Source organism: Acinonyx jubatus, chromosome A2 (assembly GCF_027475565.1).
Source record: "Acinonyx jubatus isolate Ajub_Pintada_27869175 chromosome A2, VMU_Ajub_asm_v1.0, whole genome shotgun sequence".
In the NCBI taxonomy this organism is placed as follows: Eukaryota; Metazoa; Chordata; class Mammalia; order Carnivora; family Felidae; genus Acinonyx; species Acinonyx jubatus.
In genome coordinates, this window is record NC_069383.1 from 10,901,712 (window position 1) to 10,920,616 (window position 18,905).

The window sequence follows — 18,905 nt, forward strand, 5'->3', positions numbered from 1 at the left end:
CCTTTAAAGATAAAACAGGAAGTTATTTTGTCAGCAAAACGCGCTTATCCGGGAATAGCAAAGAATTGCAATTCAGGACGTGCAAGCTGTGGCCAAACCATTGGCAAGCCCAGCAAAGGAGAGGACCGTTATTTCAGGAAGAAGAAGGAAGCTGGGGAGGGTTGCTTTGAACCGAAAGTTCACTGAAGTTCAAGGGAGAAAAGTGATGAAGGTTTCTCATTGGTTGAGTTGCTGGGGTTGCTAGGAGATGCGACAAACATCTTTTCCTGCTGAGGCCTGGGACTGTGGCTTCCTTCCCGTTGAAGATTCTTCCGTGGGGGTCTGTAATTGACAATTCTCCCTGCAATTGGCAAGTCTTCTTATAATTGGCAGGAAGTGGTACAGCCTGAGGGCTCCACTTTAGTGAGGCTTCCCTTTATTAATTTTGACAACTTTCTCTGATTATGTTCAGCAGGAGGGGAGGAACGCGGGCGTGCTCCGTAAGGATACTGACAAGCAAGCAGGAGGTCAGAGAGCGTGAGGACCAGGGGACTGGGCTCTGGAAAACTGGGGCGTGTGCTGGGCTGTGAAGCCAGGTTGGGGAAGCTGCCGCTCGGTTTCGAGCTAACCGCGGCCTCCTGGCCAACTACGGCGAAGAACGCCGGGCAGACACGCCACAGGCGGCGGGAGGGCAGAACCAGGGTAACGAGGCGACTGCCGCCGGAGGAAGGGGGCGGGCGGACCGCCGGCGACGCCGGGCGCGCGCGGCCCGGCGGGGACGCGCGGCTCGCGCGGGCCGCCGGCTCCGGAAGGGGGCGGGGCCGCCCCGCGCGCCCGTTACTTAAGCCAGCGAGCGCCTGCCGCGCGCCGCCGAGGCTCCTCAGCTGAGCTCGGAGCGGTCGATCGCTCTCGCTCGCGCAGCCGGCGCTCCGCTCGCCGCTGGCTCCACCCGCCATTGTGTAAGTGCGGCCGCCGCTCGGCGCGCCGCCCGCGTCCTGGGGCGGGCGGCGAGGGGAGGGGGCGGCCGCCTCTGGCTCCTCAGTGCCCGGATGGTGGCGGGGCGAGGGGGAGAGGCAGGCGCGCGGCGGCCCCCGGAGGCGCGCGTCGCTCCCGCCCCGGTCTCCCTCCCGGCTCCTCCCCGCCCGGCGGCGCGGGCCGGGCCGCCAGCGCCAGGGCGCCGCGGGGGCTCCGCCCGGAAGCGGCCGCCGGGGTGCGGGATGGACGCGGCCGACGCTGTGGCGAATTCGCGCGCTGTTTAATTAGCTAGGGGACATACTAACGTGGCGTTTCTGTTCTCTTAGCGCAGAGGCCTCTAGTCCGGTATGGAGCATGCCTTTACCCCGTTGGAACCCCTGCTTCCCACCGGTACTGTACTTTTGTCCACGTTTCGGTGTCACTGACGCGCCCCTCCTCGGAGCCCAGAGAGGCTTCTAGACCAGAAATGTTTGCAGTTGGCCTTGGACTCCCGAGTTGTCAGCCTTAGGCATACCCCGCCAGCCTCCCTGCTGCGTCACTTTCCCCACCTGAAAAAAACAAGCCTAAACCTTAGTCCTTGCCACCTGGCGTTGTTAGGACCCAGTGACTTTGGTTTACTAGATCCGCCCCCCTGGGGAAGAGGGCGCGCCGCCTGCAACGTTAGCCCCTAGGCCTCTGACCGCTTGAGCTGCTGTGGAACTAGATTGGGAGACACCGAGGGGGTTGAAGGCAGTCACCTTCTCCAATAAAAGGTTAGAAAGTGGCCATACAAAACATTTTAAAGCCGTAACACTCACTCGAGGATTTTTATTATGTTAAAGCTCAAAATTATTGTAATTCACAGAGTGCTGGATGGAAAGCAGCGGTTTTGTGAGGCTGCGTTCATGCGCCTGTGTAATTGACTCGAGCACCTTTCTTTTGGTTGAGAGATACTGCGAGTGGGGGAGGGGCAGGGAGGGGGCGAGGGAGACTCCGAAGGGGGCTCCAGGCTGTCCCGCTGCAGAGCCCGACCCGGGCCTCCAGACCACGAAAAGTCAGATCGTGACCTGAGCCAAAGCCGAGAATTGGATGCTTAAGCAACTCAGCTGGTTCCTGAGCCACGCACGTGCTCCAATCATTTCTTAACCTTAATATATTTCTTATATATATATATATATATATATTTCAGTTTCTACTGGTGTAGAGCTTCTCTTTTATCAGTTCATATAGTTAAACAATGCATAATTTATCTTATTTAAGTTTTTTTTTTTTTTAATATTTATTTATTTTTGCGGGACAGAGACAGCAGGAGCCGGGAGGGAGTAGGGAGAGAAGGAAACAGAATCGGAAACAGGCTCCAGGTTCTCCAGGTTCAGAGCTGTCCGCATAGAGCCTAACGTGAGCCTGACCCAGGGCTGGAACTCCCAGACCATGAGATCAAGACCTGAGCCTAAGTCTGAGGCTTAACCCACTGAGCCACCCAGGTGCCCCCACAATGCATAATTTAAAGTTTACTATAAACACATGAATAAATGGGCTTTGTTAGGGTACTGAGTTTGATTTGAACTTGTCCAGTTCCACAACCTGGAAGTATTGATGGTAGAACAAAGAATAGAAGCGGGGGACTTTGACTTCTTAACTCTGCATTCCTTCACTAGGCTGAGTTTTTCACATAGACACTCATAACTTACTTGCAAGAGAAGGAAAGCAGGAGCAAAGCTAGAATCTGAACCCAGATCTGTTTGACCCTGTTAAAAGGTCGAGCGTTGAATTTGTGTAAACAGCTTTTCAAAAGTTTGAGGAAAGCATTGACAGAAAAAAGGTGTGGGCAAATATTTTGCAAAATCAAGTTCTTAGTACTCAGTAGTAGCCAAACCAACAGCATTTCCTCGAGTGGACACTTGAACCATGTGGCTTGTTGATCAGCTGTGTTGTGAAAACATAAGTGCTTTACTGAGATCAAGGAAATTTTCAACTTTTTATATATTTGGGCCCCGCTCCTGGGCTCCTTGGGAAGCTACACTTTAACATTTACTGAGGTCAGACTGTGCAGAATCTCAAAGCATGGGCTCTATTTGTGACCCGAGCACAGATTGTACATCTGTTAGGTAAAACCGGAAAGGAGCGTTCTGAATACAAAAGGTAAGAAAAAAGGAAGACCCTTCCCTGGTCCCCATAAAATTAAAGTCCTGCATTTTCTAGAAATTTAAGGTCTGCAACTTTCTGAAACATCCTTTGTCTGGGGGTTTGTAACCTTTTATGTGAAAAATACTGATAACCCTACACCAAATGTTCCTTTGCTGGAGCACTCTCTTCTTTGTGACAGTCCTGTATCCAGGGCAACTGTTTTGAGTTGGCCTTGAATAAAACTCCGTTTTTAGAAATTCGAAAAGATTTGTTCGTTTTGTGGCAACAGCTGACTGAAGGTTTCTCGTGTTTTCTAGGTTGAAAGGAATAGTTCGTGGAGATAGTGTAGTATAGTAAAGTTTGAGTCAAGGAATCTGAATCTCTTGGTTTAAACCCTAGTTACGCCACTGCTTACAGTGTTCAATAACAAAAACTCAACCGAGTGAATTTTCAAGATGTAATTGGCTTTATTAACCAATTCCTGAAATTCTCAGCAGCATCCCAGCTCCAGATGGCTCTGGAAAGGGAAAGGATTTGAAAGGGGGACAAGGAAATCAACAGAGAAAGAATTATTCGGATGGTGACCTTCCTTTGGGAGATGGAGATCTGCCCATGTGAACAGATCGCCTCATGGGTGCCCACTGGATCATTCCTGACTGACCAAAGACCACATTCCTGGGTGAGGTCGAAATTGCAGTTGGGTTGGCCTAGCCTAAGTGACTCTCATTTGAGCCTGTGGTTTTCTTTTTAGCCCCAGTTATCAGACCTTGTATTTCAGGTTGTTCACAGGTAAAATGCAAATACTTCACAGGGTTATTGGGAGTATAAATTAGTTTGAATGCCTATAAAGCACTTAGCATCCATACTGATAAGCTGTTGCTATTGAGCAAGTCTAAGGGGAGGGCAAGATGGCAGTTGGATCTTAGGGTCAGTGCAGAGATGGGAAAAATTTGGAGCAATAAATTGTAGGAAAAACAAGCAGTTCTGCTCGCTCTGTTTCTATGAAAGGTAGAGTGGAGAAGGCCTGGACTCCTCAGGTCAGACACCTGTAAGCTCCTGGCTAGACAAGAGCATGGACAGTGACTGTAATATCTTTATGAAGCACAGATCTGCCCTCACAGAATCCAGTGTTCCCTTGGGAGATTCTCTGTGATCTAGTGGTTCTCCTAGTTTCTTCCTCCACTGAGGGTGAAAGGATGTAGGGATTTCTGCCTTATCTCAGGCAAGTTTACGGTTGACTCTGAATACCTAAGAGATCTTCAAAAACAGAACAGTGAGTGTATTATGAGGAACCAGTGCATTGCCTGGCCTTTTATAGCGATTCAGTAACTATTTAAGTTTCACTTTACATGAGAGGTATTCTCTTCATCAAACAGACATTTAGTACTTCCCTAGTAGAGAAGTAGTTTTTCAGTTGGTAACTTCTGTGGGTCTGATTTGTAGACCTGAGTGATCTGTGATGCTTACTCAGATTTAGTACCAGTGGGCAGTCCCACAGCTAAGCTGGGCCTCGTAACTCATTGCCAAGTGGACCGACATGCTGATCTCTCTGGGATCCTAGCTCAGAGAAAGAGATTTTAATTAAAAAAAATTTTTTTTTGGTAACTAAAGTAAGTGCTTATTAAAGAACAACCTCTGATATAAATTAGGAAAGTTTCCTGAAATCCCTCTTCTAGAAATAACCACTACTAACCGTTGGCATATGTTCTAAATATTCATTTTGGTACATACACCTCAGCATATTATTACTCTTGTTTTAGGGAAAATGGATTCATGGTATAAATTATATATTACTGTTAAGGGGCAGTGAGTGAAAATATATAGGTAGTTTTCCCTACATACGTAGCATGTCTTCCTTGTTCAACTTTTTTTTTTTCCCAAACAGAAGTTTCTAAAGTGAAAAAGTCCATCCTACATGCCAGAGATTATCATTCTAAAATTTCATGTTTTTATAGATTATGTGTCTATGTGTATATATGTAAGATAGGACCTGTTTTACCTTTTTCCTGCAACTTTTTTTCACTTACTTTCACTTGTTAGGATCTGTGTATGTAGATGTCCTAAGTTTTTTTTTTTTTTATTTCCAGTGTAGTTACCATGTAATTAGTTTCAGGTGTGAAACTAATGATTAAAAAAGAAAAACGATGGTTAGATGCCAAGATGTAGGTGGCAGTGCCTTAAGTGTGTGTGCATATTGTTAAGCCTGAGGGTCTCTTCCGTCCTCGTCGAGGGAAGTGCTGACCTTGTTGCATACAACACCCCAAGTTTTGCTTTTTAATAGGCAGTACAGTCTCCAATGAAGTAGTCTTTCTTAATAGACATTTAGGTTTTTTCTAGTGTTATAATCTGCAATGCATATCTTTGATCATAGTGTTTTTGCATATATATGAATACATCTGTAGGATAAATTTCTAGAAGTGGAATTGTTAGATGAAAGAGTATGTTTGCATTTGTTATCAAGAGGCACCGACCACTAGCTAGTGTATGTTCTTTGATAGTAGGTGCTGCGGGGGTACAAAAGGGAAAGGGGTGATCCCTTCTATCCATGAATTTATGGTCTGGTTGGAGAGTTGAGAACAAAACAAGATGGATTCTAGTTAGATGTTGAATTATGTATTACAGGAACCTACATAGGGAAGGTTGGGGCTCGGGGGAAGGAGATGAGGGCAGTTTGGAGTAGGCAGGAAACCTAGGGGTGGAAAGACCTCGGCTGCATCTCTGCAAAAGCACTGGCTTTAATTGAGAGAAGGCTCAGGTAAGCAGAAGAGCAGCGCAGGTGATGTGCCTTCAGTGAAAGCTCCGTGCCTCTTCTGACCTGGTGGTGAGAGAAGGGAGGAGGTCTGATGAGATTGGAGAGTGCAGGTGGAGACTGGGGTTGAGCAAGGAGGGCAAAACCAGATTGGTGAGGAGAGAGAAATTCAATGCAAGGTAGAAGATAAGAAAGTGTCTGTATCCTCCCGACTTGGAACATTCTGTACAATGCTGTCATCCATGTCACGGTTCGCTGATCCTATATGGGTTAAAGTCCTCTTGGACTTGAAGACCCTCCAAGTTCTGAATCCTAGTTACTTTTCCAGAATACATTTTTATTTCCCCCCCTCTGTGCCCAAGCCAAGTAAACTACCCACTGTTTACTTTTGTGAACATTTGTTCCAGCTTTGATATTCTTGCCTTAGCTCATGCTAAATTTACCCCCTAGAATGTTCTTTTCCAGTCCTTGGAATTAGTCTTAAATTTTATCCATTTGGTGGGTGTGTAGAGGTATCCCTGTGATTTTAATTTAGATTTCCTTTATGTCAGAATGCTAATCTTTCACATGTTTACTGGCCTTTTGCAGATATTTTGTGAAATATTTATGATTCTTGCATTTTTCTAGTGGGGGGCGCTTTTTAAGTTTTATTTACATTTTTATTTTTAAGCATACACCCAACGTAGGGCTCGGACTCATGACCCTGAGATCAAGAGTCTTCATTTTTATGAGCCACCCAGGCACCCCATCCTTCCTTTTTAAAAAAATCAATTTGTAGGGGGTGCCTGGGTGACTCCGTTGGTTCAGTGACTGACGTTGGCTCAGGTCTTGATCTCACTGTTTGCCGGTTCGAGCCCTGCATCAGGTTCTCTGCTCTGCTGTCAGCGCTAAGCCCGCCTCAGATCCTCTATACCCCTCTCTGCCTGACCCTCCCCAACTTGCATGGGTGCGCAGTCTCAAAAATAAACATTTCAAGAAAATTTAAAAATCAGTTTTGGGAGTTTTTGCTTTTCTAAAAATTGAGGTATAATTTACATAACATGGTATTAGTCTTAGGGGTACAGCTTAATAATTTGATGTATGTGTTCAGTATTGCAAAACGATTACCAAATAGGTAATATATTCTGGATCCAGTTCTTTAAATCTTGAGTTTTCTCATCAATGAAATAGGGAGAATGAGACTTTCCAAGGACGGTGATTGTGAAGATTGAGAATACCTGTAAAGCATTTTAACGCTGTTGTATAGGAAGAATACAAACATTTTTATTTTTTCATTGCCTTCTTAACTTTTTATCTAAAGGTTTTAGATTCATGATGAATAATATTTAACTGGCATGAGCATGCAATTGCTGTTTTAAACTCTCTAAATAGAGGGATGGCTTTTCAAAATACTTTTATAAATAGGGACTTTTCCTTGCTTTGTTCTTCAGTGTCTGTGATCATTTGATTTTTTTTTTTATTGTGAAGGTTTATATTCAGAGCTCCATATGTTTGAAAGTAAAGTTGATTTATTTTAAACACCTCACAGCGAAAATAACAAGAGTCAAACCATCTTCGAGATAGTTATTTCACATGTGCTTATTTCACAAACGTGAGACACAGCCAATGGAGAGGTTTTTCATTTTTGGCTTAATAAAAATACTGATGTTATTTTTAAATTTTTATTTTTACAACATAGTACATATGCATCATAAAAACTTAGAAGATACAGATAAACAAAAATGAAGTAAAAACGCCATATTCGAGCTTCTCAGAGGTTATAACTGTTCCTACCATGTATGTATAAGTGGTGTATGTGTATTTATATCCCTCTAGATATTTGTCGTGTATAATTATACAGTTAGGTATTTTAAACCTAAACGAGAACATACTGTAAGTTGTTTTGTTCAATTCATAACTCCATTTTCCCCATATAAAATTTCATAGTACCCATCCATATTTAAATTCTCCCATTGTTGCAAAATACCTTTTCTAGTTGCTCATTCCAAACTTGGACCGACTGTGCATTCTTCAGTCTTTTTATTTTGAATTTTTTAATGCTTATTTATTTATTTTGAGAGAGAGAAGCAGAGAGAGGGAGAGAGAGAATCCCAAGCAGACTCTGTGCTGATAGCACAGACACCCTGACCCAGGGCTCAATCTCACGAACCGACCTGAGCTGAAACCAAAGGTTGGGTGCTCAACTGACTGAGCAGGTGACCGTCTTTAAATCTAGTTCGGTTGTTTCTCACTTTTTAAATCCCCCTTAATGTTGACTATTGACATTCTAAATAAATCACTTTTATGTCACTCTTAAATGGATCTGATGGAATGAAAAATAAAGCAATTAGATATGAAACATTATTCACTTAAAAATAAACTCTGGTTTTAAAGCCCCATTTTATTTTCTCCACTTAACCTGATCATCATAAATAAATTTTATGCTAGAAAGCCTTCTATCTACTGCTTGGTAATTTGCAAAAATATTATATACATTTAAATTAAAAAAAAAAAGATTCCTGTGACCATAATGCTCTCAGGCGTTATTTCTTCTAAACTGAATTACCATGGTTGAGATTTATGCTGAATTTAATTACCATTTTAAGTATTGTCAGTACACACTTGATCAAGTCACTGTAATTGTATTAACAATTTTTATTATAACTAACATTTACATACTACTGTTCTAGTCATAGTTTTAGTGCTTTAACAAGGTGAAGCTTCCAAAGTTTTGGAACTAGAAGACTAAGGTTTGAGTTTTAGTCCTTTACAAGTTACATGACATCGGGCATGTCACTTAATTTCTTAGAGCCTTAGTTTCTTTATATAAAAGAAGAATATATCTGAACATGAAGTTCTTGGGCAAATTAAAGTATAAAAAGCAAGTTTTAAGAAGTAGAACACTACACAAATGTAAAATACTTTCCTGTAGATGAACTTTATTATACTGATAATTACATTTTGGAATTTCTACATTCATTTTTCTAATTCTTAAAGGAGGGACCTACTTATTTTAGTAAATGTGTTCAGACCTGTTAGGCAAGTCTAGCAGAACTATTCTCTTCATTTCTTGAATTCTGTGTTTTTCTTCCATGCTTCTTGAACACTATTATTTACAGATGCATGAAATTATTAATAGTAGACATAGTTTTTGATGCCTCATGGTTAAATGGTAATGAATCCAGGAATATCCTGTTCTGAATAGTATTCATGCCATCTCTTATATTTCTGGAATTTGATTTCCATTGAAAATGGCTGATCAAGCCACAAAAGGTATAATAAAATCTAAGGATGAGTATTAGCATTCTCCAGTTGGACTTGTTCATAATGATAAATGTATCCTGGCCACCTACATCAGTAGCTGTAATTTGCAGGAAACCTTGGTGATGACATTCAGATGTAACAAAGATAGCTCTAGACTATGAACTCCCTTCTCTAATCTACTCAGCATATCATAATAATAACCTAGTGGTGGTTTTCAGTCCTTTGCATTTACATTTTGTTTTAAAATTAAAGATTAAAAATGCTTCCATATGTAGTAGTAACACACTTTTTGGTCACCTCTCCCAACTAGTTAAGTACTCTTTTTTGGAAATTTGGTTTGGTCTCATCTCTAGGTCTGTACTGTACAGTATATAGTGGTCACTGGCTGCATATAGCTTTTGAGCTCTTGAAATACAGCTAGTGTGAGTGAGGAACTGAATTTTAAGTGTAAAAGCCAAAACTCCACTTGGTTATTGGAAAACTTTATGTGTTTGGAACAATGTGTTAGTGTACTAAGGCTGCATAACAAAGTACCATAGACTGGGTGGCTTAAATGATAGAAATTTATTTTGTCATAATTCTCAGGTTAGAAGTCCAAGATCAAGGGGGTGCCTGGGGGCTCAGTCGGTTGAACGTCTGACTTTGGCTCAGGTCATGATCTCGCAGTTCATGGGTTTGAGCCCCGCATTGGGGTCTGTGCTGACAGCTCAGAGCCTGGAGCCTGCTTCGGATCCTGTGTCTCCCTTTCTTTCTGCCCCTCCCCGTTCATGCTTTGTCTCTCTCTCTCTCTTTCAAAAATAAAAATAAATAATAAAACATTTAGAAGTCCAAGATCAGTGTTGGCAGCTGTGACTTCTTATGAAGCTTCTCTCCTTGGTTTGCAAATGACTGCCTTTTCACTTGTCACGAATTGCCTCTTGGTCTGTGTGTTACTTGCGTTCCAATCTCCTTTTTTTTTTTTTTTTAACATTTATTTATTTTTGAGAGAGAGAGACAGAGCACGAGCAGGGGAGGGGCAGAGAGAGAGAGAGAGAGAGAGGAAGACAGAATCTGAGGCAGCTCCAGGCTCTGATCTGTCAGCACAGAGCCCAACGCGGGGCTCGAACCCACGAACCGTGAGATCATGCATGACCTGAACTGAAGTTGGACGCTCAACTGACTAAGCCATCCAAGCGCCCCCCAATCTCCTGTTCTTATAAAGACACCAGTCCTATTGGATTAGGTCTGCCCATAGGACTTCATTTTTCTTTAATCAGCCTTTTAAAGGCCCTGTCTCCAAATACAGTGACTTTCTGTGGTACGGGTGTAGGACTTCAACAGCAATTCCGGGAGGACATAATGCAGCCCCAAACAAATTAGGTATGCCAATTCACTTATTCAGCTGAGAGGTTTTTTGTTGTTGTTGTCTTGGTCCTTATTTCAGAATTGCCACAATTACTAAATAAGGGAGGTTTTTAGTGTCACTCCAACAGAATATAGCTGGTACATGAATCAAAAAGTCAATTTTGATCTTACTTTGTTGCTGTTTTATGCTTCTATTTAAATTTTCTCTGTTCATTTAATGTTTTTTGAGTATTTGTTATGGGCCATACTTCAGTAGATGCTGTAGAAGAATAAATTTACAAACCTTACTGTAAATGCAATACAATAAAAATGTAATTTCACATGTAACTTAAACATTTCCAGTAGCCTTACTGAAAAGCTAGAACAAGTGAACTTAACTTTAATTTTATGTTTAACGTAGTATCTAAAATGTTATTGCAACATGTAATCAGAATAAGCAATTAGTATTGCAGTAGTTGACATTTTTTGTACTAAATCTTCCAACACCAGTGTGTAGTTGATACTTGGAGCACATCCGAATTCAGATGCTAAATTTTCTTGATTAACACTTGATCTGTATTTAACGATAATATATGATCTATATACAGTGATAAGTTGTCATACATTTTATTCATATTGGCAAGGGCCAGCTGATAAACTAATAGTTCTGGAATGACCTTTCAACACCGGGAATAGAATATTCCTTTTCTTAGGAGAAGCCTTTGGAAATGGGTATTGGAGATAGAACTGGGACTAAAACCTTGGTTTTCTGACTGTTTTTTTTCCTGAAATCAGGGTGGCTTTTTTGTTATGTAAATCAAAGCACTAGGCCTACTTTGAAACTTGGAAAACTTGGCAAGGTTTTTTTTTTTTTTTTTTGTGGATGGCAAAGAAATCTCTAGCAAAGCTGCTGCTTAAGGATTGTGATATTTTTGTCATCTGGGGCTAGCTAGGACATCTAAGAGACAAAGTGGTGGATTTTCGAGTTTCAGGGCTTAATCCTCTTCATTCTTCTGCTGTATTAGAAATCCATCCCGGGTAGTTGGACATTGAATAGGAAATTTACTTCTTTTGACTAGTCACACTTCCCTTGGTGTATAACTCCTAATTGTTGGGATTTTTCCTTTTTAGTCTCTTTTATTTATTTCTAACTTGCTAATAAGATTTACTGCTCTAACTTCACTTTGCATGTTTGAGGTGGCTTAATTTTTTCCCGTACTTTCATTGATTTTCATATTTGTTTCTGTCGTTCTTTTAATTAGTGTCATTATATTTGATGACAAACATGTTTGGCTTGTCCTCATTGCTAACGGCCAAATTGTTTCTTTTGCCTTAAGTAATATCTCATTAACTTTATAAGCCAGCTTTTCCACATCATCTAGAGAGTCAATTTCCTGTGTTTTACTGGTGTTAAGCCTCTGTGGCATCGTCTTTCCATATTAGCATTTTAATAGCTATATGCTTTTAGAAACTAAAGCTTCTGAAGTGAGTTTAAAAATAATCTTAATTCTTAAAAAAAAAAAATCTTGTCAATTGATACTTGGTAGCATTATCAGAAATAATGGCATTCTTTTAGGTGAAACCATTGAAAATACCGAGTGAAGTTGCGAGGGCAGTTTTAATATTCACGATGCTAAAACGTTATGGATTGATCACCCCCAAAAAGCCCAGGAAACAAAAAACCGGTGGGTTTTGATACGTCAACACCAGATGTCTTTTGAGGTTTTCTAGGAAAATGAGGTGTGTTTCTGCATTAGCGTCCCATCAAATGAATTTTATTATCTTTTTTCTTGGTTAAATCCATCAGAAAGAGTTATTCTTTGTAGGTAGCAAACAGATGCTTAAACAAATGGATTTCATTCTGAGAGTATTCCTATATCTTTATCACACCATCGTCTTTGAAGGTATTCATTTATCACAGCGGGATAATTTCCTTTGTTATGACTTCCAGAGAATTTAAGCTTTTGATTTACTTTTAGGTCCTGTGTAGGGTTGTGGCTTCCCACCCAACTGCTACTTTCGTTGAGGCAACTTTATTTTTTATATTCAAAGTAGGAAAACTGCTGTTGGAATTCCTAATCTGGTAAAGATGTTGTGAGTAGTGAATCCTATGTGCAGAGGGCACGAGGGCAACCTCAGAAATCCCAGTGTTTTCAGGGCAGATTATCGTCTTTCTTCATGTTCCTCTAACATAGCGTTTGGGCTTTTTTGCTTGAACACATTCAGGCAACTCTATTTGGGAAGACACATACCATTGTTGGGCAACTGATTCTTAAAAACGTGTATTTAAAATAAGCTGAAATAGACCTTTCATTCTTTTTTTCTAACGACAATCGTATGGGAGACTTTTTTTTTTTTTGATTTCTAGTTAGTTGTCTTCAAATGTTGAAAAACCTTAACTAGATTCTTGTTTTCTCTTCTTCCAGGCTAAATACTGTAGTCATTTGTGCAACAGTTACTTGAGTGCCTGCCGTGTACCGGGAGCTCTTCTAGGCACTGGATGACATTCAAGCAATTTCCTTTAGTTTCATACTTTCCAGATCCACTAGCCTAGTATGGGTATCAGTAATCTACTCCCAGAAAATCAGATGATCTTGTCAAGAATGCTTACTGGGAACGTATTTTCCTTTATTTTATTTTACTTTGTGTCTTTTTTTTTTTTTTTAAACTTCTTTAGTGGTAGATATACAACAAAATCGAGAGGAAGGTGTCTAGATTTCCCACATGCCCTCTGCACACGCATAGCCTCCTCCATTATCAACATCCACCAACCAGAGTTGTACATTTGTTAAAATTGATGACCCTACATTGACACTACATAACCATCCAAAGTTCATAGTTTACTGGTGTTCTACATTCTATGGATTTGGACAGATGTATAATAAAACATATCCATCCTTAAAGTGTTGTACAGAGTATTTTCACTGCCCTAAAAATCGTCTGTGGTCGGCCTAGTTTTCTAAATCCCTTCACCCCCAGTAACCACTTAGTTTTTTATTTTCTTCATAGTTTTGCCTTTTCCAGAATATCATACTATCATACAGTATGTAGCGTTTTCAGATGGGCTTCTTTAACTTATTATGCATTTAAGGATTCTCTGTTTTGTCACGGCTTGATATTGCATTCCTTGTAGCACTGAATAACAATTCCATTGTCTGGATGTAGGATGGTTTGTTTATACATTTACCTACTGAAGAACTTCTTGGTTGCTTCCAAGGTTTGGCATTTGTGAATAAAGCTATTGTAAACATCCGTGTGCAGCCTTCTGTGTGGACCTAAGAGGTAGTATCCAGGAGCACGATTGCCAGATCTATGTGGTAAGAGTATGTTTAGTTTTGTAAGACACCACCCACCTGTCTTCTAAAGTGGCTGTACTGTTTGGCATCCCCCCCAGCAATGTGAGACTTCCTGTTCCTCCACATCCTCATCAGCATTTGGTGGTGTCCATGTTTGAGATTTTGGCCATCCTGGTAGGTTCGTGATAGGTTTGTAATAGTATCTGTGATCATGTTGTTTTAATTTGCATTTTCCTGATGACTTAACGACGTGGAGCATCTTTTCATATACTCATTTGCTGTCTGTCTTCTCTCCCTAGGGAGGTGTCAAGGTCTCTGGCTTATTTTATAATTGGGTGGTTTGTTTTCTTGAGTTTTAACTATTTCTTGTATATTTGAAGAACAATCCTTTATCAGATGTGTCCTTTGCAAATATTTTCTTCCAGTCTGTGACTTCTTTTCTCATTTTCTTGACATTGTCTTTTTCCAGAGCAAAAGTTTTTAATGTTAATGAAGACCAGTTTACCGATTATTTCTTCCATGGATTGTACCTTTGGTGTTGTATTTAAGAAGGCATCACCATACCCAAGGGCTTCCAAGTTTACTCCTATGTTATCTTGTAAGAATTTTACAATTTTGCAGTTTATGCCCATTTTGAGTTGATTTTGGTGAAGGTGTGAGATCTGTGTCTGAATTACTTTTTTTGCCTGTGGATGTCCAGTCCTAGCACTGTTTGCTGAAGGGACCATCTTTGCTCCATTTTATTGCTTTTGCTCCTGTGTCAAAAGATCAGTTGGCTGTATTTATGAGAGTCTATTTCTGGGCTCTTGTACTATTCCACTGATGTATCTGTCTAATCTTTTGCCAGTATCACACTGGGGAAGCTCCAAGTTTCTCACCATTAAGTATGATGTCTGCTGTAAGTACTTTGTAGGTAGTCTATCAAGTTGAGGAAGTTCCCCTCTATTTCTAGTTTTATGATGAATGGGTGTTGGATTTTTTTCATATGTTCTTTTCTGCCCATAATCATATGACATGTTAATTTTCTTTAGTCACTGATGTGATGGACTGCATTTTGATTTTCGGATGTTGACTGAACCTGAAATCTAACTTTGTTGTCAGGCATAATTCTCTTTTTACTGTTCTTGGATTCATTCTGCTAATTTTTTTTTTTCCCCTTTGAGGAGGGAGAGTGTGCCTACAGGAGCAGGAGTTGGGAGTTGGGGAGGGGCAGAGGAAGAGGGAGAGAGAATCTTAAGTAGGCTCCATGCCCAGCGCAGGGCCCAGTCTGGGGCTTGATCTCACAACTGAGATCATGAGCTGAGCCGAAATCAAGAGTCAGATGCTCAATTGACTGAGCTACCCAGGCTATGTTCATGAAAGATACAGGTCTGTAATTTTTTTATAATGATTTTGTCTGGCTTTGGCATTAGGGTAATGCTGGCCTCCTAAAATAAGTTAGGAAACATTCCCTCAGCTTTTATCCTCTGAAAGATATTGTGTGGAATTAGCATAATTCCTTCTTATATATTTGGTGGAATTCACCAGAAAATTGTTCTTTCTATTTTGGAAGGTTATAAATTATTGACTCATTTCTTTAATAGATATAGGCCTATTCAGATAGATAATCCATTTGTTGTGTGAGTTTTGGCAGATTGTGTCTTTAAAGGAATTGATTTATTTTATCTAGATTATCCCATTTTGGGGCATAATGTTATTCATAGTATTCCTTTTTATATCCTTTTGATTTCCATTGGATCTATGGTGATGACCCCTCTTTTTATTTTTGTGTTTCCCATTATTTTCAAATGGTAGTATCTACAGAGTATTGAGAATCCTGGACCAGGAAGTTTTTGCAAAATCATCAGGGAGATAGCAGGTGCTTTAGGATTCCGAAAAACAACAAAAACAGGAAAATGGAGCTCTGCATACCTTTCTTTGCATTTATAAACTGCCCTTTTAAGAACTGCTACCCAAATCGCAGTCTCCCGACCAGCAGCACGATTGGTTTTACCTGGGAGCTGGTAAGAAGTGCAGAGTCTTGGGTCCACATTAGGCTGACAGAATAAGAACTTGTGTTGTAACAAGACCCCTGTATGAGTCTTCTTAAAGTTTGAGAAGTGTGGCCCAAGAAACATCAGATTCCTTTTTAAAATAATTTTTAAAAAGTCTGTATCACAATTAAGGATGTTTATCATTATCCAACACTTCCTTTAAGCTAATTGCATAGAGCGGTTTTCTTTAGAGCTCTATTCTTTGGAGATGCATAGTGTGATAACGCATCCAGGAGACACACAGGCACACACACATGGCAGAGAGAGGGAGAGAGAGGCACTCCTGACCGTGACACTGCAGTGCCTTTCTCTGCACCGGCAGTATGGGAAGTGCGTGTCCTCTTTGCTGGCAGTCTGGGTGCTTTTCCAAATACCTGCATATGATCTTGATACTCTGTCAATAGAGTTGAGATGGTAACTTGAGGCTTTTGTCATAATAATTTTAATGTTTAATACTTATTTTTTTTATCTTTATGGAGGAAACATACTCGTGTATGTATTTTTAGGCTACATAATATTTTATTCATTGAGCCAGCATCTGTGTGCCTACTGACTAGCATTATGCTAAATTCAAGCAATTGAATTCTATGGCACAAGCCTTCATGGAAGTTACAGCCCAATAGGGCAAGTGGATAAGCAAATCAGATTAGAGTGCAGTGTGGTAAGAGACCTCCTAGGGGGAATGGTGGGTATTAACTGGATCACATAGAAAGGATTTGGGGACTTAGTGAAGGCTTCTGGAAAACATATTTTAAGGTGGGAAATCTACAGAAGTTATTTTACGTTTTTAAGTTTTTGTAATTAATGCTGTGAGGTAGGTGTATATCTTAGTGCACATCTGATTGTATGTTGAATGAAAATTTCTGGGAGTGGAGGTACAGAATCAGAGATATGTGGCTCGGGGTGCCTGAGTGGCTCAGTCGGTTGAACGTTCTACTTCGGCTCAAGTCATGATCTCACAGCTTGTGGGTTTGGGTCCCGCGTCCGGCTCTGTGCTGACAGCTTGGAGCCTGGAACCTGCTTCAGATTCTGTCTTCCTCTCTCTCTGCCCATCCCTCACTAGTACTCTGTCTCTCTCTTTCTCAAAATAAATACAAACATACAAAAATTTTTTTTTCAAAGATAAGAGCCTCTGCAGTTTCTAGTACGTGTTACCAGGTGGCTTTCCAGAAATGTTATAACAAGTTACATGGTAGCAGTGTATTAAAGTGTCCTCTTCAGTGTACCTTTGCTGGTAATGCCCGCTCTGCAGTTCTTGATGAAAATACCCATTGATTGTAGCTGCCCCTGTATCCCTCCTCCCGCCTGGTGTGATTTTTTGCTCTACTCCTGTTAGAACCAACTGTAACCTAAGATGGAAATACTGTCCATGACTTGTAAATGAGCAAAAGAGATGACTGGGTGTTTTTTCAGCGAAGTGCTGTGTAGTGGATCCTCTAGTGATGGTACATGGGATGTAAGCCTTTTACTCACTTTCTTTCCTTTGAGCTCTTGGGCAGCTCTGTAGGGGTAGAAGTTAAATAGTGTGCAAATGACTCTTACATAATAGTGCAAAATGTTTTTGTCTAGGAGGGATGCAGATGATTGTTGCTCTAAAGAAAAATAACTCCGATATTTTATTGCTCTATAGCAGAGGGTTATAGATTTTGTGTTTATGGTATTTTTGGTGTCTTTTTTTTTTTTTTTTTTTTTTGTGGTGCCACCATGCCAAAAGTAAAACATAAGCTCCTTTTATTAAGTTAGTTCCAAACAGCTTAGTAGTGGTTTGTGCACTGTTAGTTCACTGAGGCATTTTGAGTGCCTTGATGCTCAGTTTTCAAAGCCTTTTCCTAATAGATTCACAATCTTTTTGCTTTTATTAGCACATTCATTTTAGTAATCCTGTTTGCCTTTATTCGAATTTTTACTGATCCCCTCATTAATTAACGAAATGAATAATAGCTTTTGCATCCGTTCATTTTATATTTTCATGAAAGTCATGGTTTTAAACTTTTGAAAATTACACTTTAGCACCAGGTAAATTCTTACTTTGTTGTTAATTTAAAAGGTAAACTAAGTAGATAGTTTAAACATTTTTTTGAACTCCGCTTCATTGTCTTTAAAGTGATTTGTCAAAGGATGTGAGTCACAAGTGAAAATGCCTCTGCAAAAACATAGCCTAGAGCCTTGCAGGAGGATGGGTAAAGTGGACAGGGAAACACAACTTGATAATACATGATGCAGTTGTGCAGTAGTGGTTTTTTTTTTGGTGGGGGGGGTGGATACTTAGAAGCAGAGACGTGGCTGAGCACACAGGATTCCGCAGGCGCTCATCCAAGAAGTATCTTGGGCTGGGCACAGCTGGTTTGATTGCCTTGGACATGGGTCCAGAGGAAGAATTTCACCCTGTAACGTTGCACATTTGCTGGAACCTCTAGGTTATTCTAACACAAGGGAACTTCGAGTCATTTGTGGTGGGAGCCTCTGTTCCTTGGCAGCTAGTTCCTTTGTTGTTAACTGGCCTGTTGAATTAGCTTCTTTTAGAGATAGAGAACTATGACAGGAATGAACCTCCAGGGCCGTGTGGACTTGTACTCGTATTTCCTCACATGTTTTCTAAAAAAGTGAAATGGGTGTAGTAGTCAGTAACTTTACAATGACATAATTTTACATATTTTATTCAAGTATACAGTATTTCAGGTGCACAATGTAATGATTAAACATTTCTATACATTTCTAAGTGCTCATAAAGGGAGGTGTCCTCTTAATCCCCTCTATTTCCCCCATCCCCCTACTGAGCTCCTCTCTGATAACCACCAGTTTGTTCTCTGCTTTTTTGTTGGTCTTTGTTTCTTTGCTTGTTTGTTTTGCTGCTGAAGTTCTACATGAGTGAGATCATAGGGGATTTGTCTTTCTCTGTCTGACTTATTTCACTTAGCATTATATCCTCTAAATGTAACCATGTTGCTGCAAATTGTTTTTTATGGCCAACTAATATTCCCGGGTGTGGGTGTGTCCATCCGTGCTCACGCACACATGCATGTGCCAGATCTTCTTTATCCATTCATCTCTCAGTGGACACCTGCATTGCTTCTATAGCTTGGCTATTGGAAACAGTGTTTCTGTAAACATAAACATGCCTGTACCTTTTTGAATTAGTGTTTTCATTTTCTCTGGGTAACGATCCACTAGCAGAATTACTAGATGTCATGATAATTGTAT

The 18,905-nt window shown here is 40.6% G+C and overlaps 1 protein-coding gene and 1 non-coding gene across 12 annotated transcripts in view; one reads left to right on the plus strand and one right to left on the minus strand.

Moving 5' to 3' along the window:
* Window positions 1–232: 232 nt before the first annotated feature.
* TPK1 (thiamin pyrophosphokinase 1) overlaps window positions 233–18,905 on the plus strand; it is a 343,981-nt gene continuing 325,308 nt past the window's right edge. For 4 of the 11 annotated variants that reach the window (XM_053217935.1, XM_053217941.1, XM_053217939.1 and 1 more), the window contains exons 1-3: window positions 233–319; window positions 455–506; window positions 1,281–1,344. In XM_053217935.1, coding sequence (XP_053073910.1) covers window positions 248–319; window positions 455–506; window positions 1,281–1,344 — 188 coding nt within the window. In that variant the 5' untranslated portion in view covers window positions 233–247. Of the gene's footprint in view, window positions 320–428; window positions 507–798; window positions 939–1,012; window positions 1,345–18,905 lie in introns of those variants that run through there. The other 7 variants (XM_053217936.1, XM_027075681.2, XM_027075683.2 and 4 more) reach the window with 7 other exon arrangements.
* Window positions 5,197–5,319, minus strand: LOC113604277 (U6atac minor spliceosomal RNA). Its single transcript, XR_003426152.1, has one exon. It is a non-coding gene; the product is annotated as a U6atac minor spliceosomal RNA (small nuclear RNA).